Raw genomic sequence first — 20,432 nt, 5'->3', positions numbered from 1 at the left:
GGTATATCCACGATTGCTAGTGTTGTCTTTGTCCTATCTTTTTCTTGGACATTGATCGGCACCTGTCACTCAACCTCTTGGTGTCAGGCGGTTATTTAAACAGGTGTGTAGCATTACCTTGTTAAGTCTGAAGAAGGGCACTGCAGCCCGAAACGTCACTGTTTTAACATTGATGGATTCAAATTTTCCAAGGAGCTCTTTGGTGTGTGGACCTCCTCCTTTTTTTATTGAGTTTCGCTTGGATCCAGCACCCTGGTTAATTTTTTGGATGTGCGTGTTTCACTTTAATTAAACACTTTTTAACTTTGTCATAGTTGAGAATAATATAAAATGTCAGTGCTCAGAAAAGTCACTGTAGGGTTAGGGTTTGGTTATAACTGAAAATGTGAAATTCCTAGGCCTTCTAAAACCTTTTAGTTTTTGGGACGGTAAAAGCAGGATACACCATCTAAACACCGTTCTGTCAAGTGTTAGCTGTGATTAAGGTTAAGGACTGCCCAGTGAAGAGGGCCAAGGCTACAAGGCTGTTGCAAAGTGATTCCAAGTTTACCACTGTACGCTCCATCGAGAAGTTCAGGAGCACTCGCTGAGCAGTTTCAAAGATTAAGGTCAGAGGCCCAAAGCCTCCCAGCCTTGGCCCAGAACGTTGTGCTAGGATTCAGCAGTAATCTCAGAACCACTTTCAAGGCCAGCTTGAAGAATTTGTCAGACTCTGGCATACACATTGCAAGGACTACACTTCAGTAAACTCTATAATGCTGCCTGAAACCCAGGAAGACTCCAGTCTCAAGCCCAAGCACATGGAGGCAGGTTTGGCATTTGCAGAGCAGCACTTAGAGAAGGCAGAGGCTTCCTGGGTGTAGATATTTGTGGTCTGATGAAATGAAACCTGAGTGTTTTGGACAAAGCCTGACATTTTCTGTTATTTATAACAATTTTTTAGGAGTAAAAACAAACAATTATTTTAATGTTTTTGTTTTTATCCAGTTTTGTCGCGATGAAGTCTGTGACACATCACATGAACTGTACAACTGTAATCAGAGTTTTGATAAAACCCTGCCATAGACTGGCCACCTGTCCAGTGTGTACCTCACCTCTTACCCTGTCACTGCTGGGAATCGGCTATTCTAAAGCTAATCTGGTTTCACTGTATTTTTATTACATCAGGCGATAGCACAAAGTGAGTGTGTGTTTTGTTCCCCAGGTGATCTCTGCCAGGAAGGGCGAGTTTGAAACCGGCTTTGAGAAAGGCGGGCAGACACGGGAGCATGCCATGCTGGCCAAAACAGCAGGTGTCAAGCACCTGATAGTTCTGGTGAATAAAATGGATGATCCTACAGTCAACTGGAGCCTGGAGAGGTGTGTTCACTAAACAGCAGCTTAAGCTCCGCATGCATGCACACAATCCTAAAGATTTAAGAACCAGTTTTTCACTGGCTTAATCTGTAATCATATGGTGTAGATTATTAGTGGATTTACATTTCATAATAATGTCAGATAACTGTTAACCAAAGCTTTTAAAGTACATGTGGTGTTTAATAGTCAGTGTACTAAATAAGAGACTTCAGTCTTATGTGGTGGTTACTGGCAGACACATTTTATGTTCTGCTGTCCTGTAAATGCTGTTTTCAGTTTCACTTCAATATGAACGTCATTTTAGGAGCCTGAAATAAAATCCGTGAGAGGTCATTGACACTCATCCTGTCAGCATTTGACCTCTTTCAACAGAAGCATGTTTGAAATGTAGTTTTAAAAAAAAGTCTGGGAACACACGTCACATTTTCCTCACATCATGCATGCTGATATATGTGTTGGTCAGCCTGCCACCTCTCCTCCTTTGAAGGTGTTTAGATTCACCCTGTGTCTGAACCCTGCAGGTATGAAGAGTGTAAAGAGAAACTAGTGCCATTTTTGAAGAAAGTGGGCTTCAACCCCAAGAAAGACATACACTTCATGCCATGCTCTGGGCTGACAGGAGCCAACCTGAAGGAGCCTGCTGACATGTGCTCGTGGTATACGTAAGTACCCCCCCCCCCCCCAGCACCTCTGTCACTATGGTGACTGAATAGACAAACGATATCTCATGTCTAACTTTGATCTTATTGCAGAGGTCTACCTTTTATTCCACACTTGGACAGTTTGCCAAATTTCAACAGATCAAGCGACGGTCCTGTAAGATTGCCCATCGTAGACAAATACAAGGTAACGCTCTCATTCCCACATTAGATACTGCAACAAACAGCAAAACATTCCCAACGTCCTTCCACTGCATGACCAAGCATTTGATGACTGAGTGCATGTGATGAAATAAAGGTGTTGTGGTTGGAATGTGTTCTCAGTCACCACATATGAATGTGTGGTATTTGTCAGTGCTCAGTTTACTGTGCTAGTTGTGTTTTTGCAGTTGGGGCTATTTTAGCACAAGCTCGCAAGCTTCATTAAAATCATTGTGCACTTAAACATCAATTCAATTCAATTCAATTTTATTTATATAGCGCCAAATCACAACAAACTGTCGCCTCAAGGCGCTTTGTATTGTGGGTAAAGACCCTACAATAATACAGAGAAAACCCAACAGTCAAAACGACCCCCTATGAGCAAGCACTTGGCGACAGTGGAAAGGAAAAACTCCCTTTAACAGGAAGAAACCTCCAGCAGAACCAGGCTCAGGGAGGGGGGGTCATCTGCCGCGACCGGTTGGGCTGAGGGGAGAGAAAGACATGCTGTGGAAGAGAGCCAGAGATTAATATCAATTAATGATTAAATGCAGAGTGGAGTATAAACAAAGTAAATAAGGTGAATGAGAAACCGTGCATTATGTGAACCCCCCAGCAGACTAGGCCTATAGCAGCATAACTAAGGGATGGTTCAGGGTCACCTGATCCAGCTCTAACTATAAGCTTTATCATAAAGGAAAGTTTTAAGCCTAATCTTAAAAATAGAGAGGGTGTCTGTCTCCCGAATCCAAGCTGGAAGCTGGTTCCACAGAAGAGGCGCCTGAAAGCTGAAGGCTCTGCCTCCCATTCTACTCTTAAGTATCCTAGGAACCACAAGTAAGCCAGCAGTCTGAGAGGGAAGTGCTCTGTTGGGGTGATATGGTACTATGAGGTCTTTGAGATAAGATGGTGCCTGATTATTCAAGACCTTGTAGGTGAGGAGAAGAATTTTAAATTCTATTCTAGATTTAACAGGGAGCCAATGAAGAGAAGCCAATATGGGAGAAATATGCTCTCTCTTTCTAGTCCCTGTCAGTACTCTAGCTGCAGCATTTTGGATCAGCTGAAGGCTTTTCAGGAAGCTTTTAGGACAGCCTGATAATAATGAATTACAATAATCCAGCCTAGAAGTAATAAATGCATGAATGAGCTTTTCAGCATCACTCTGAGAAAGGATGTTTCTAATTTTAGAAATATTGCGCAAATGCAAAAAAGCGGTCCTACATATTTGTTTAATATGTGCATTGAAGGACATATCCTGGTCAAAAATGACTCCAAGATTTCTCACACTGTTACTGGAGGCCAAAGTAATGCCATCCAGAGTAAGTATCTGGTTAGACACCATGTTTCTAAGATTTGTGGGGCCGAGAACAAGAATTTCAGTTTTATCTGAATTTAGAAGCAGGAAATTAGGTCATCCAGGCCTTAATATCTTTAAGACATTCCTGCAGTTTAACTAATTGATGTGTCATCTGGCTTCATTGACAGGTAAAGCTGAGTATCATCTGCATAACAATGAAAATTGATGCAGTGCTTTCTAATAATACTGCCTAAGGGAAGCATGTATAATGTAAATAAAATTGGTCCTAGCACAGAACCCTGTGGAACTCCATAATTAACCTTAGTGTGTGAAGAAGACTCCCCATTTACATGAACAAATTGGAGTCTATGAGATAAATATGATTCAAACCACTGCAGTGCAGTACCTTTAATACCTATAGCAAGCTCTAATCTTTGTAATAAAATGTTATGGTCAACAGTATCAAAAGCTGCACTGAGGTCCAACAGGACAAGAACAGAGATGAGTCCACTGTCAGAGGCTGTAAGAAGATCATTTGTAACCTTCACTAATGCTGTTTCTGTACTGTGATGAATTCTGAAACCTGACTGAAACTCTTCAAATAAACCGTTCCTCTGCAGATGATCAGTTAGCTGTTTTACAACTACTCTTTCAAGAATCTTTGACAGAAAAGGAAGGTTGGAGATTGGCCTATAATTAGCTAAGACAGCTGGGTCAAGTGATGGCTTTTTAAGCAGAGGTTTAATTACAGCCACCTTGAAGGTCTGTGGTACATAGCCAACTAATAAAGACTGATTGATCATTTTTAAGATTGAAGCATCAATAATTGGAAAGACTTCTTTGAACAGTCTAGTAGGAATGGGATCTAATAAACATGTTGCTGGTTTGGAGGAAGTAACTATTGAAGTTAACTCTGAAAGATCAACTGGAGCAAAAGAGTCTAAACAAATACCAGCAGTGCTGAAAGCAGCCGAACATGAAGAATAATCTTTGAGATGGTTATGAATAATTTTTTCTCGAATGTCTAAAATTTTATTTGTAAAGAAATCCATGAAGTCACTACTAGTTAAAGTGAAAGGAATACTCGGCTCTACAGAGCTCTGACTCTTTGTCAGCCTGGCTACAGTGCTGAAAACAAACCTGGGGTTGTTCTTATTTTCTTCAATTAATGATGAATAGTAAGATGTCCTAGCTTTACGGAGGGCTTTTTTATAGAGCAACAAACTCTTTTTCCAGGCTAAATGAGCATCTTCTAATTTAGTGAGACGCCATTCCCTCTCAAGCTTTCGGGTTATCTGCTTTAAGCTGTGCGTTTGTGAATTATACCACGGAGTCAGGCACTTCTGATTTGAAGCTTTCCTTTTCAGAGGAGCCACAGTATCCAAAGTTATACGCAGTGAGGATGTAAAACTATTGACGAGATAATCGACCTCACTGGGAGCAGAGTTTAGGTAGCTGCTCTGCACTGTGTTGGCACTGAAGAGCATAACAATGAAGGAATTAGATCCTTAAACTTAGTTACAGCACTTTCAGAAAGACTTCTACTGTAATAAAACTTATTCCCCACTGCTGTGTAATCCATTAAAGTAAATGTAAATGTTACTAAGAAATGATCAGACAGGAGGGGGCTTTCAGGGAATACTGTTAGGTCTTCAGTTTCTATGCCATATGTTAGGACAAGATCCAGAGTATGATTAAAGTGGTGGGTGGGTTCCTTTACATTTTGAGAGAAGCCAATTGAATCTAACAATAGATTAAATGCAGTGTTGAGGCTGTCATTCTCAGCATCTACATGGATGTTAAAATCACCCACTATAATTATTTTATCTGAACTGAGCACTAAATCAGATAAAAAGTCTGAGAAATCAGACAGAAACTCTGAGTAAGGACCAGGTGGATGATAGATAATAACAAATAAAACAGGTTTTTGATTTTCCCAATTAGGATGGACAAGACTAAGAGTCAGGCTTTCAAAAGAATGAAAACTTTGTCTGGGTCTTTGATTAATTAATAAGCTGGAATTGAAGATTGCAGCTAATCCTCCTCCTCGACCTGTGCTTCGAGCATTCTGACAGTTACTGTGACTCGGGGGTGTTGATTCATTTAAACTAACATATTCATCCTGCTATAACCAGGTTTCTGTAAGGCAGAATAAATCAATACGTTGATCAATTATTAAATCATTTACTAATAGGGACTTGGAAGAGAGAGACCTAATGTTTAATAATCCACATTTAATTGTTTTATTCTTTGGTGCAGTTGATGAAGCTGTATTATTTATTGTTTTTGAATTTTTATGCTTAAATAGCTTTTTGCTGATTTTAGCTTTGGTTTTTGGTGGTCTGGGAGCAGGCACCGACTCTATGGGGATGGGGTTTTGGGGGGATGGCAGGAGGAGAGAAGCTGCAGAGAGGCGTGTAAGACTGCAACTCTGCTTCCTGGTCTCAACCCTGGGTAGTCAGTTTTTAGGAGGGTTAATAAATTTGGCCAGATTTCTAGAAATGAGAGCTGCTCCATCCAAAGTGGGATGGATGCCGTCTCTCCTAACAAGACCAGGTTTTCCCCAGAAACTTTGCCAGTTATCTATGAAGCCCACGTCATTTTTTGGACACCACTCAGACAGCCAGCGATTCAAGGAGAACATGCGGCTAAACATGTCGCTCCTGGTCTGATTGGGGAGAGGCCCAGAGAAAACTACAGAGTCCGACATCGTTTTTGCAAAGTTACACACCGAGTCAATATTAATTTTAGTGACCTCCGATTGGCGTAACCGGGTGTCATTACTGCCGACGTGAATAACGATCTTACCAAATCTACGATTAGCCTTAGCCAGCAGTTTCAAATTTCCATGAATGTCGCCTGCTCTGGCCCCTGGAAGACATTTGACTATGGTCGCCGGTGTCTCTAGCTTCACGTTTCTCAAAACAGAGTCACCAATAACCAGAGTTTGTTCCTCGGCGGGTGTGTCGCAGAGTGGAGAAAAACGGTTAGAGACGTGAACAGGTTGGTGGTGTACCCGGGGCTTCTGCTTAGGACTACGCTTCCTCCTCATCATGTGACTAAGTGAGCATGAAATCTGACACAGGCCAGCCTTTTCCTCACATGCACTGAACCTTCATCAGCTGAAAGAGGCACACGTGGTACGACCCGGCTCAAAAGCATAAAGTGGAGACTGACACCAGAGTTTTAAAATCTGTTTTATTTTGTATCCTATGGTAAGCACTGCTAAAACCATTGCACCCGAGCAAGCAGAAGAGCAAAAATGGTGAACCCCGCAAAGCTGACCTCATACCTACCTTTATCCACACCTCATCAGGTGCAGGTAATCAGCAATTAGCAGAGGCAGCACATGAAACTCTCTCACTGCCACTACAGAGTAGGGATTGCAGATGGGCGTAACACGTGAAAACACAAATGTCTGACACAGTCCCAGCTGAGATATCTGCCCTGAACCATCCACCTCCTAATTGCACCAGTATGTGAATACAGCATATAATGGTGCTTTCACAGCTAGCAAGTAGGCGCCATATGTGTCACCTGTCTTCTTGCAACTCAACTTCATGCAAGTCATTTGTTGTCATGTTGAACTTGGACATAATGTGAAGTTTTGCTGCATTATTGGAAGTGGCAAACTGGGCAAGTAAGACTTGCTCTGTGACCCTCTGTATCTCCATCAGGACATGGGCACTGTGATTCTGGGCAAACTGGAGTCCGGCTCTATCAGTAAAGCACAGCAGCTGGTCATGATGCCAAACAGGGTAAGACATCATCTTCCATAAGTTTTAGATAGATTTAAGAGTACTACTCTCATTGGTTGTTCACCAGCTTACAGTTGAATGCATTCATTTGCATTGTGGTGTGGGTACAGATGTAATCAGCTACACTCAACCAACTGCTATAGAGTTTATCTGGAACATGAACGAGTGCAGTCCCAAGAATTACTGAATGAAGGAGATCACTGCCACTGTTGTCAGTTTTAGTGTGGAGAATGTGGATACACGTTTGTTCTTTCATCCATTTGATCTGGCTCTCACAGCATGTGGTGGAAGTGTTGAGTCTCCTGTCCGATGATGTGGAGACGGACGACGCCGGGCCCGGCGAAAACCTCAAGCTGCGGCTGAAAGGCATAGAGGAGGAGGAGATCCTGCCAGGCTTCATCCTGTGCAATGCTGAGAGCCTGTGTCACTCAGGGCGCACCTTTGACGCGCAGGTCAGTGCGCGCAGCAGCTCTGCTGGATTTATAAGTCCATCGACACGACATGCACAGCAGCATTTCTTCCTGTGATGGTCTCACGCTTTACAGCTAGAGGGGCTGTCACAGAGAAACTGTTAGATTCATGTCAAAAGTGAAACTGATCACTGGAACTGTTTCCTCCACAGATTGTCATCATTGAACACAAATCCATCATCTGTCCAGGTTACAATGCAGTCCTTCACATTCACACCTGCATCGAAGAAGTGCAAATTACGGTAAAATTAATACCAAAATCCTTTTCTTGAGGGTCTAAGCTGCCTCTCATTTCTTTATTCTTTGCTTCCAGGCAGCCAGTTTATGAAAGACTGATATGTACTCTGGTTCTTGTACATGATTTCCCTCCAAAAGAAAATACGCACACACACACACACATATATATAAAATATAAAAAACATTTTTAAATGTATAAATACAAAAAAATAACATTTAGTTCTGTCATGAACTCAAATGACACTGAATACTAGGAATGAGCCACTGCTAGCCCATCACAGAAGCCCATCATTTGTTTCCATTTCTTTATTTGAATCTATGAAAAATGCCAACCGTAACAGTTTGACAGGCATAAAGTTTTTTTGCACCAACAAGGCGATTCCCAGAGAGCTGTTAGCTGAAAGCTTGGCGTCTCTTGGCACTGTTTTAGGGACAAGTGGAGGACAAGAGAAGCATCAGGCCTAAAAGGTGATGAACCCAAATTTGAAAGCTTTGGTTTAAACTGTCGTCAGCATGTACAGAGGAGGTCAGAGAGGTCCAACACTGAGTGTCTGCAGCCATCTGTAAAACAGGGTGGAGGCTGTACATCAACCAATGGTGTTGGAGATCTTGTCAAAAAATTATGAACACAGAAAAGTACCATCAGGATTTGATCCATCATGCAGTACCATCTAGAAAGTGTCCGATTGGCAATGGCTTCAGTTTTACAGTTTTTGCCTCATATACCGTGTGTTTGCCCAAACATTGCTCCACCTATTTTCCATTCAAAATATAATGAAATAAGGGGTTTTGCGATACCATACATTTTTATCTGGCTGTATTTTGAGATTAATAAAAAGCAACATGTGCTGAAAGTTGTCTTAGATTATTCTGTTGTTTGGCTGCAGGCCTTAATCTGTCTGGTAGACAAGAAAACAGGAGAGAAGAGCAAGACACGACCACGATTTGTCAAACAGGACCAGGTCTGCATCGCCCGCCTGCGCACGGCAGGGACCATTTGCCTCGAGACATTTAAAGACTTCCCTCAGATGGGACGGTTTACCTTACGGGATGAAGGTAGGGCACCTGCACGTGTGTGTACTGGTCACATGTTGTTAAAGTCTGAAAGGCCGCCTCTTGGCGGTCAGCCTGTACCTGCACACAGATGTTTAAAGACCTGTTTGGCTCATTTCCAGCTGCATATTCTTATTTTAAAGGCTCTGCTGCTCGCCAGCTGAAACGCCAGTCAGTGATGGTGGTTAACTCAGGCTTTCTGCTTCAGGAGAGCCGTAAAGAGTTTAAAATCACTGGTGCTGTAAATAATGCTGCAGGAGTGCACAGAATGCTATAATAAATATATTAACTGGAGTTCATATTATTTTACAGCTCAGTGCTGCTGCTCATTTCAAACGTGGCAGCTGCAACTTAGTATTGATATCACAATACCAGAAATGTAGTACCAGTAAGAGTACACGGACATGATTCCTTTATTAACCCTCTGGTGTCCGAGGTATAATTGGCTGTTTTTGACTGCTTATGATTTCACCTTAAAAACTTACATGGTTTATTATTTGTTTCAGCTCAACCTCACAAATGTGAATGTACAGTTATTTTTTCATTTTGACATACTCTATTAATACAGTGGACCTAAAATCAAACAAAAACATAACATCAGAGTAGGAAAAAGATGGAGTAAGGTGGAGTAATATTGAATAAGCTAGTCTGACAGGACAACCCCACCCATATTTTTATTGTAGGCCATGAGTGGTGTGGGACCAGGGAATGTCTCTCAGCCCAGCGTCCATCTCCATCCTTCACTCTTCTCTGCACTGTCTTACCTGAACATGCAGGTTGGATGCTGGAGCTCACAGACACCTCCCGTGTGTCCATCCACTTTACAAACACAAGTGGGCCCTCTCTGGTCCATCTCACAGCTCCTCGTCCACATTTTTTGGTGGGAGCATTTTCCCTCCCTCTGGGCCATCCTTTTCTGCTCTCCCTGTAGCTGCCACATGCTCCAAACTTCATGTTGGACAGGTCCATGAACAGTATGGGACTGGTGTAAAAATTATACATGTAAATATGATACCCAGTGCCAAAACAGGATGGCTGAACGAGGTTCTTGACCACATCATAAGACAGCCCATGCTCACTTGCAGTTAGTCTTGCCAGTATATATGGAGAATCTGATGGTGTAGCCACTGCTTGACTCAGCCAAGATAAAAATCTTCATTCCCCATTTAGTTGGCTTGTCCTTCATATATTGTTGTGCCAGTTTTTGCCTTGGTTGCCTCCATCCTTTCATCCACTGCCAGCTCCATCATAAAGAGGCCTGATTCTAAACAGTTTGTCATGGCCTGCTGTTCCCTTCTTTATGTCATTTTTTTACATCCCCCTCAGGATCACTGAGATAAATGTTCCAAAATATGGATCTAAATCTGTCATGTCATCACTTTTGATGGAAGGGGCACAGATAACACGTGATTTTTGTCTCTGAGACTTGGCAGCAACAACAATGACATGTACATCAGGATCCCAATCCCAGGATTCCATCTCTACATCAATCCATGTGCACTTCTTCCCTAGTTCCTTTTTTTATTTTTTTGCAGCATTTTTATTGGTGTTGCTGCAGATGGTCCTGACTGTGTCAGTGGCAAAAAACTTTTGGAATAGCGGGAGAAAGTGCCTCTACCTGGACACCAGGTGTTCTCCATGGCTGGAACCTGCTTACTCCTGGGGCAGTGTCAGCATCCTTCTGTCTTCCATGGTGCAGAGCTGAGGTGTGGCTCCGCTGGCTGAGCTAGAGGAGACCTGGGCCTGGTTGGCGGGCCACGCCTCCCATTCATCTGCACAAACCTCTTAGTAGCACTTGGTGTGTATGTCAGAAGCTCCTCTTCCTCTGTTCTTCTCTTCTTCCAAAACAAAAGACGGATCATCCACAGTAAATCCTCACTCTCTGGTTCAGACTCTGGTGCTGTGTGTTGCTCATCTTCTTCCAGCTCAAAGAAGAGCTTCACTGTCTGCTCCACATTCAGCTTTTGTCTCATTGTTTTCGCACACAAAACGAAAAAGAGTGCACAACACAGTAAACACACTAACTATACACCCCAGACACGCTAATTGTCACAAATCTCTCAAATTGCAAAACTTTATCTCACTTACCGCCATCACTTCAACAACTTTCTGCTCAGAAACCAAATGTCACGCGTTGCCATATACTTTTTTGATAGGTTGATGTGGAGCATTTGTCCACGAATAGGAAAGGAGGGGTCATGATTTTCTTTTTTTTCTTTTTTAACCATTTCTTCCAGCACCAAACGCGAGCGAAACAGCACGACAACATCCAGGAAAAAGCATTTAAAAACTGGTATATAGTTTGCCCGCACTTACAACACAAGTTGAAATGGAGCCTTGGCGAGTCTGCATCTTACTGCTACGTCTGTCGACTCCAGAGGGTTAAGAAGTAAACATTTGAAATAGAAATAAAAAAACAGACTGAAATGTTAGGCTGGTCTTGAATAGCCAACAAGTACTAGCCACAACAAAGCTGACTTCATGGCAGTGCCAGCATTACATAAGGAGGGTAATACTTTGGATGTTTTTTAACATGAATTGGAACTCATCTTGAATTCTTTAAATAGATTTTTAAGCTCCTGAGTCGCAGCAGACACGTTCATTTTTTCCTCCTGGGGTTTCGATACAAACACGAGCTGCTGTTGCAGAATTCACACGACTCTCACGTCTACTTTTCCTCTGCGTGTGGGCTTCTCCTTCTTCCTCTTCTCCAGTATGTAAGGACAGCGTAGAACACTTGAAGTGGTATGCTGCCCACTTTAGTTCTGTAGGAAAAGATGCACGTAGGACAGCAGTGAGATGCAGCAGGTCTGACAGTAGAGCCGTGTTAGGCTTTGGATTGGTCCACATGCAACAGTGTGTTTGTTTGTGTTCCAGGGAAGACCATCGCCATCGGGAAAGTGCTGAAGCTGGTTGCCGAGCGGGACTGAAGAGGACGGCGAGCCTCTGAGCGTCTGAGTGAGGAGGAGCGGGCGGAGCTCGGTCATAACCCGCCCACACTGTTATCAGCGGTGACAGCACCTCCCTGCCACGCCCCCTTTCTGCGTGCCGAAGATCAGCTTCAGAAAAATAAACTCATGTGAAAAAGAAACATGTTTTTAAGCAAATGACAAACCAAGATGATGTCCACACGAGTCAGCTTTCTCATATTGAGAGCTCAACTATGCCATTCTGGGTTAGCCCTCCCTCCACCTCTCCCCAGCTCCTTGCTCTGGTCTGCTTATCTTACATGATTTCTTTCTTTTTTTTTTTCTTTTTTTTTTTTTTTTTTGTTTTCAAAAATGACAAATGGCAGAATTTATATCTGTAAACAGATGTGGACCAGGATTCTGCTGGGCGTGTAAAATGATTTTCAGAATAACTTGCAAAGAAAATTGAAAGAACTTAACCAGTTGAAACCAAATGTTGATCTTGGGTGTACATGTTTCACTTTGCTTTGACCCACTTTTTGGTTTCTCATTTGGCGTTCTGGCAGTGTGCTTGAGCGTGTTCAAATGTTATTAAAGCAAACAACTATGACAATAAAATCATAAATTGGGGAAAACAAACTGTGTTTGTCAGATGTTCAGCGAGCAGATGAATTAATTTCAGCTGGTTAGTTCAGCTCTATAAAAATCAAAAACCCTTCCCTGACTTTGAATTTGGGACCTGTTCAGTGTCATCTTGTTAAGTGGTGAATCGGCTGTAAGGTCTGAATGTTAGATTAGATAAAACTTTATTAATCCCTTTAGGAAGATTCTGTCAGGGAAATTAAAGATAAATTAAAGTTGTGTAACTGTACATAAAAAAAAAAAAAAAAAATTCAATTCAATTTTTATTTATATAGCGCCAAATCACAACAAACTGTCGCCTCAAGGCGCTTTGTATTGTGGGTAAAGACCCTACAATAATACAGAGAAAACCCAACAGTCAAAACGACCCCCTATGAGCAGCACTTAGTGACAGTGGAAAGGAAAAACTCCCTTTTAACAGGAAGAAACCTCCAGCAGAACCAGGCTCAGGGAGGGGGGGTCATCTGCCGTGACCGGTTGGGCTGAGGGGAGAGAAAGACATGCTGTGGAAGAGAGCCAGAGATTAATATCAATTAATGATTAAATGCAGAGTGGAGTATAAACAAAGTAAATAAGGTGAATGAGAAACCGTGCATTATGTGAACCCCCCCAGCAGACTAGGCCTATAGCAGCATAACTAAGGGATGGTTCAGGGTCACCTGATCCAGCCCTAACTATAAGCTTTATCATAAAGGAAAGTTTTAAGCCTAATCTTAAAAATAGAGAGGGTGTCTGTCTCCTGAATCCAAGCTGGAAGCTGGTTCCACAGAAGAGGCGCCTGAAAGCTGAAGGCTCTGCCTCCCATTCTACTCTTAAGTATCCTAGGAACCACAAGTAAGCCAGCAGTCTGAGAGGGAAGTGCTCTGTTGGGGTGATATGGGACTATGAGGTCTTTGAGATAAGATGGGGCCTAATTATTCAAGACCTTGTATGTGAGGAGAAGGATTTTAAATTCTATTCTAGATTTAACAGGGAGCCAATGAAGAGAAGCCAATATGGGAGAAATCTGCTCTCTCTTTCTAGTCCCTGTCAGTACTCTAGCTGCAGCATTTTGGATCAGCTGAAGGCTTTTCAGGGAGCTTTTAGGACAGCCTGATAATAATGAATTACAATAGTCCAGCCTAGAAGTAATAAATGCATGAATGAGCTTTTCAGCATCACTCTGAGAAAGGATGTTTCTAATTTTAGAAATATTGCGCAAATGCAAAAAAGCGGTCCTACATATTTGTTTAATATGTGCATTGAAGGACATATCCTGGTCAAAAATGACTCCAAGATTTCTCAGTGTTACTGGAGGCCAAAGTAATGCCATCCAGAGTAAGTATCTGGTTAGACACCATGTTTCTAAGATTTGTGGGGCCGAGAACAAGAATTTCAGTTTTATCTGAATTTAGAAGCAGGAAATTAGAGGTCATCCAGGCCTTAATGTCTTTAAGACATTCCTGCAGTTTAATTAATTGATGTGTGTCATCTGGCTTCATTGATAGGTAAAGCTGAGTATCATCTGCATAACAATGAAAATTGATGCAGTGCTTTCTAATAATACTGCCTAAGGGAAGCATGTATAATGTAAATAAAATTGGTCCTAGCACAGAACCCTGTGGAACTCCATAATTAACCTTAGTGTGTGAAGAAGACTCCCCATTTACATGAACAAATTGGAGTCTATGAGATAAATATGATTCAAACCACTGCAGTGCAGTACCTTTAATACCTATAGTATGCTCTAATCTTTGTAATAAAATGTTATGGTCAACAGTATCAAAAGCTGCACTGAGGTCCAACAGGACAAGAACAGAGATGAGTCCACTGTCAGAGGCTGTAAGAAGATCATTTGTAACCTTCACTAATGCTGTTTCTGTACTGTGATGAATTCTGAAACCTGACTGAAACTCTTCAAATAAACCGTTCCTCTGCAGATGATCAGTTAGCTGTTTTACAACTACTCTTTCAAGAGTCTTTGAGAGAAAAGGAAGGTTGGAGATTGGCCTATAATTAGCTAAGACAGCTGGGTCAGTGATGGCTTTTTAAGCAGAGGTTTAATTACAGCCACCTTGAAGGTCTGTGGTACATAGCCAACTAATAAAGACTGATTGATCATTTTGGGGATTGAAGCATCAATAATTGGAAAGACTTCTTTGAACAGTCTAGTAGGAATGGGATCTAACAAACATGTTGCTGGTTTGGAGGAAGTAACTATTGAAGTTAACTCTGAAAGATCAACTGGAGCAAAAGAGTCAAAACAAATACCAGCAGTGCTGAAAGCAGCCGAACATGAAGAATAATCTTTGAGATGGTTATGAATAATTTTTTCTCTAATGTCTAAAATTCTATTTGTAAAGAAATCCATGAAGTCACTACTAGTTAAAGTGAAAGGAATACTCGGCTCTACAGAGCTCTGACTCTTTGTCAGCCTGGCTACAGTGCTGAAAACAAACCTGGGGTTGTTCTTATTTTCTTCAATTAATGATGAATAGTAAGATGTCCTAGCTTTACGGAGGGCTTTTTATAGAGCAACAAACTCTTTTTCCAGGGTAAATGAGCATCTTCTAATTTAGTGAGACGCCATTCCCTCTCCAGCTTTCAGGTTATCTGCTTTAAGCTGTGCGTTTGTGAATTATACCACGGAGTCAGGCACTTCTGATTTGAAGCTTTCCTTTTCAGAGGAGCCACAGTATCCAAAGTTATACGCAGTGAGGATGTAAAACTATTGACGAGATAATCGACCTCACTGGGAGCAGAGTTTAGGTAGCTGCTCTGCACTGTGTTGGCACTGAAGAGCATAACAATGAAGGAATTAGATCCTTAAACTTAGTTACAGCACTTTCAGAAAGACTTCTACTGTAATAAAACTTATTCCCCACTGCTGTGTAATCCATTAAAGTAAATGTAAATGTTACTAAGAAATGATCAGACAGGAGGGGGCTTTCAGGGAATATTGTTAAGTCTTCAGTTTCTATGCCATATGTCAGGACAAGATCCAGAGTATGATTAAAGTGATGGGTGGGCTCCTTTACATTTTGAGAGAAGCCAATTGAATCTAACAATAGATTAAATGCAGTGTTGAGGCTGTCATTCTCAGCATCTACATGGATGTTAAAATCACCCACTATAATTATTTTATCTGAACTGAGCACTAAATCAGATAAAAAGTCTGAGAAATCAGACAGAAACTCTGAGTAAGGACCAGGTGGACGATAGATAATAACAAATAAAACAGGTTTTTGATTTTCCCAATTAGGATGGACAAGACTAAGAGTCAGGCTTTCAAAAGAATGAAAACTTTGTCTGGGTCTTTGATTAATTAATAAACTGGAATTGAAGATTGCAGCTAATCCTCCTCCTCGACCTGTGCTTCGAGCATTCTGACAGTTACTGTGACTCGGGGGTGTTGATTCATTTAAACTAACATATTCATCCTGCTGTAACCAGGTTTCTGTAAGGCAGAATAAATCAATACGTTGATCAATTATTAAATCATTTACTAATAGGGACTTGGAAGAGAGAGACCTAATGTTTAACAATCCACATTTAATTGTTTTATTTTTTGGTGCAGTTGATGAAGCTGTATTATTTATTGTTTTTGAATTTTTATGCTTAAATAGCTTTTTGCTGATTTTAGCTTTGGTTTTTGGTGGTCTGGGAGCAGGCACCGACTCTATGGGGATGGGGTTTTGGGGGGATGGCAGGAGGAGAGAAGCTGCAGAGAGGCGTGTAAGACTGCAACTCTGCTTCCTGGTCTCAACCCTGGGTAGTCAGTTTTTAGGAGGGTTAATAAATTTGGCCAGATTTCTAGAAATGAGAGCTGCTCCATCCAAAGTGGGATGGATGCCGTCTCTCCTAACAAGACCAGGTTTTCCCCAGAAACTTTGCCAGTTATCTATGAAGCCCACGTCATTTTTTGGACACCACTCAGACAGGCAGCGATTCAAGGAGAACATGCGGCTAAACATGTCGCTCCTGGTCTGATTGGGGAGGGGCCCAGAGAAAACTACAGAGTCCGACATCGTTTTTGCAAAGTTACACACCGAGTCAATATTAATTTTAGCGACCTCCGATTGGCGTAACCGGGTGTCATTACTGCCGACGTGAATAACGATCTTACCAAATCTTCGATTAGCCTTAGCCAGCAGTTTCAGAAGAATACAAATGCAGGATCGGTGTAAAACAAGATATTAGTCAACAAGCAAGATAAAATAAAAACAAGAAAAGGACTTTGCAGTCACTGAAAAGTTTTAAACAATATAAAAGTAATTCCACAATGCACAAAAGACTAACTGAACAACTTGGGGTTCAGTATATTGCCCAAGGATACTTCAGCATGCAGACTGGAGCAGTCAGGAATCAAACCACCAACCTTCCACTTTGTAGGTGACGACCTCTACCTCCTGAGCTACAGCCACCCCATAAAGGTGAAAGGTGGCAGGGGAGTTTGGCTCTGCCCAGTGCAGTACCTGAGAGTGAACAGATGAGGGAACCTACAGAGGGTTGGGAGGTCCCCCTCCTGGGCCTGCTACCTGCACAACAGATCTACATGAATTGTTAGGTTTAATGTTTTTCGTACCTGGATGGTAGGTGACAGCGAATCAGAACTGTCTGAAGAATAGCAACATGCTTGATGGCCTTTTAACCATTTGGTTGTGGGATGTACAGTGCTGGTCAAATGTGTGTCCAACATTTGGATACGGTGTGTCCAAATGTTTGTTACTGTATGCTAGGTTCTTATGATTAGTCCAGACCACGAAAGATGTTCTACCCCCTCTTGCCAGTGTCTCCACTCCTCCAACGCAGCTTGATGGCTAGGAGTTCATGATCTCCAACACTGTAGTTTCTTTCTTCTGGGGGGTAGATGGCAAGAAAAGAAAGGACAGGTATGCATTGGGTGGACTGCACTCACCCTGCAATCTGATGCATTAATTTCTCGACCTGGCAAGAAGGAAGAAGAAGAAGAACTTTATTGATCCTGGCGTTGTGCCAGAAAGTGATCCCGATGTTTCTATGTGCTTTTATGTGTAAAGTCTTTGTTTATATTGGTAAATAGAGTGCAGTCAGCATGATTTATGAAGGGCTTATATATAAAATGAAGAAATAACCTGTTTTTCATGAATCTTTAAGAGTCTGTGTTATTGTACCTACATTATAATCAATCCGGTGCTTTCTCACCACTTAAAATATCTTTATAAATCTGTGATGTTATATTTATGGTGATTTCTACAGCCTTCTGAGCCAGATTTTTGTTTAAAAAGACATTTTTAATGTCAATGACAGTTTTTACCTTGATAAAAAAAACAAAAAAAACCGAATATATAAAAGTCACTTTGCCAAAAACTGATTGCAGCTTCTACCTTGTGATAGAAATGCTGTTTCTCACTCAAAATGACCTGTTACCATTCATGAGAGATATGTTTGACACATGGTAAATGGACTAGTTCTTATATAGTGTGTAATGAATTCGGATTGATTCACACGTGACTCCGATGGAAAGAGTTGCTGATCAATCAGTGTGATCACCGTCGTGCATCAGCAAAAATACTCTTGAACCGTGTTGGTCTTCAGTAAATTTATTTCTTCCTCTGCTCAGTGCGTAAGGATACAACTTCCCGACAGTAGAGCCTCTACGCCTTGTCGTTTGTGTGGTTTCGACAACAATAGAATAAAATAAAGGCATAACAATTATACATATTTGCAACATTATCTGCCAGTTAGCGTTCTACATAACAGAAGGTACTAGAATCAACATGGGATTCACATCCATCATCAACATTAAAAACATACAGAATCTTAACGTATTCCTTACTCACGAACGCGATGCTAGCAAAAATGCCTCAAACAGATTGTGATAATATCAAGATCTCCAAATTACATGAACACATGGCTTACTGGGGGCTGCCATCTTAGTTCTACTGCACACACTGAACAACACCCCTGCTTCTTATTACAACCATCAGCTCAAGATATGAAATAGCACCAACATCCATAACTCAAATAATTTCTACAGGGGAAAGGAAACTTACTCTCCAGTGGACTCACACAGGTTCCTACTGTCCATAATAAGCAGAACCAGCCATCCACCTCCACTGCTCTTTTTCAGCTCTGGCGTGGCAGAAACCAATTTCTTTAATGAATAATGATCGACAGCCTGGCTAACCAATAGTAGCGACCGCATCTGGTGACGCATCAGCACCACTGCTTTGATCAATTCTTTGAAGCTACTAAACTGACTAGGAGGGGGGAGCACAGTGTCCAAGGTGGTGGACAGGGCACAGAAACTTGACTTCCTTACTTCATTTAGATCATCAGGCCCTTCATTAGCAGGTTTGGTTGGCCAGTGGGCTGCGGCTCGCTGCAGAAAGGGCGGGCCTCGTCTCCATCTATTCTCCTTGGCAAGCTCCTGCAAGGGCAAGCCAGGAGTAAGATCATCGGCTGGGTTGCTAGCAGAGTCCACATAGCGCCATGCTTGAAGATTGGTTAACTCCTGGATCTCCGCCACCCTGGTGCCTACAAAGACCTTGTAGTGACATGATTCTGACTGTAGCCAGGTTAAGACCGTCATGGGGTCTGACCATAACACAGTTGAGTGTATAGGTAGTGTAAGCTCCTTCTCCAACAGGGTGGCTAACTGCACTGCGGTAACAGCGGCACACAACTCCAACCGTGGCATTGATTGCTGCCAGTTAGGGGCTACCGTCGATCTTGCTGTCACAAATGCCACTTCAACTTTCCCCTGTGGGTCCTTGGTGCATAAATATGCTACTGATCCATATGCACATTCCGACACATCGCAGAAGATGTGTACATCCCTGATACTTTTTGGATGGTCCAGTTCAGCAGTGGTGTAGTAGCGAGGAAGAGAAATCAAAGGTAGATGCTTAAGTTTCTCCTCCCATGACTCCCAGGCCTGGAGAAGCTCACTAGGTAGCAAGGGGTCATCCCACTGCCTGTGCTTATCCCAAAATCGTTGTACCAGCACTTTGGCCCTGGTCATGTATGGAATAATGAAGCCGAGTGGATCATATTGGCTTGCCAGTACACGATAGATGGTTCTCATTGTTGGCGTGGGGATTCCCAGTAGCTGATGCTTGTACCCCCAACGTGTCTGTGTGGCATGACCAGCGGAGCCCCAGCGTTTGTTCCTGGGGTTCCATCTCGGGCTGCTGCTTCACCCCTTCATCCCTTCACCGCGTGCTTTGGACTTAGTGTTGACTGCTGCTGGTCCTCCAGGTGGTCCCAAGAGCACTGGACTGATGGGAGTGATCAAATGGGGGTAGTCTGAGCCAATCAATAGGAGTGGGCAAACTTGGTAAATGGACTAGCTCTTATATAGCGCTTTTCTACTCAGTCAGAGCACTCAAAGCACTTACACAACATGTTTACATTTACCCATGCACTCACATTCATACAAGCACTTCCATGTTTATACTAAGCTAAGTGCTTTTTAATTAACTAGCATTCACACACATTCATACTCCGACAGGATGGTCGGAGAGCAACTTGGGGTTAAGTATCTTGCCCAAGGATACATTGGCATGTAGCCTGGAGTAGCCAGGAATCGAACCGCTGACCTTCCGATCAGTAGGTGACCTGCTCTACCTACTGAGCTACTCCAAATGTTTCACAGATTATAGGTCAACAAGTCATTTACAGCTGTTTAAATACAGGCAATCATTTTATGTCAGGGATCCTCAAATCCAGGCCTCGAGGTCCGGTGTCCTGCAGGTTTTAGATGTGTCCCTGATCCAACACACCTGATTCAATGGTTAGCACTGCTCCCTCACAGACTACCATCGGGAAGGCCTGGGTTCAATTCCACCTTGGCCCAGGCCTCTCCCTCTCTCTCTGTGTGGAGT

At 42.3% G+C, this 20,432-nt stretch overlaps 1 protein-coding gene across 2 annotated transcripts in view; it reads left to right on the top strand.

Moving 5' to 3' along the window:
- Positions 1-12,582, top strand: part of gspt1l (G1 to S phase transition 1, like) — a 35,509-nt gene extending 22,927 nt beyond the window's left edge. For both annotated transcript variants that reach the window (XM_030725541.1, XM_030725542.1), the window contains exons 7-14: positions 1,205-1,359; positions 1,878-2,018; positions 2,109-2,202; positions 7,194-7,274; positions 7,553-7,726; positions 7,897-7,986; positions 8,869-9,037; positions 11,912-12,582. In XM_030725541.1, coding sequence (XP_030581401.1) covers positions 1,205-1,359; positions 1,878-2,018; positions 2,109-2,202; positions 7,194-7,274; positions 7,553-7,726; positions 7,897-7,986; positions 8,869-9,037; positions 11,912-11,964 — 957 coding nt within the window. In that variant the 3' untranslated portion in view covers positions 11,965-12,582. The remainder of the gene's footprint in view (positions 1-1,204; positions 1,360-1,877; positions 2,019-2,108; positions 2,203-7,193; positions 7,275-7,552; positions 7,727-7,896; positions 7,987-8,868; positions 9,038-11,911) is intronic.
- Positions 12,583-20,432: the final 7,850 nt, after the last annotated feature.

The sequence above is a fragment of the Archocentrus centrarchus genome, unplaced genomic scaffold (assembly GCF_007364275.1).
Source record: "Archocentrus centrarchus isolate MPI-CPG fArcCen1 unplaced genomic scaffold, fArcCen1 scaffold_58_ctg1, whole genome shotgun sequence".
In the NCBI taxonomy this organism is placed as follows: domain Eukaryota; kingdom Metazoa; phylum Chordata; class Actinopteri; order Cichliformes; family Cichlidae; genus Archocentrus; species Archocentrus centrarchus.
The sequence above is the reverse complement of the archived record's forward strand: the minus strand, read 5'-3'. Positions and strand labels throughout refer to the sequence as shown.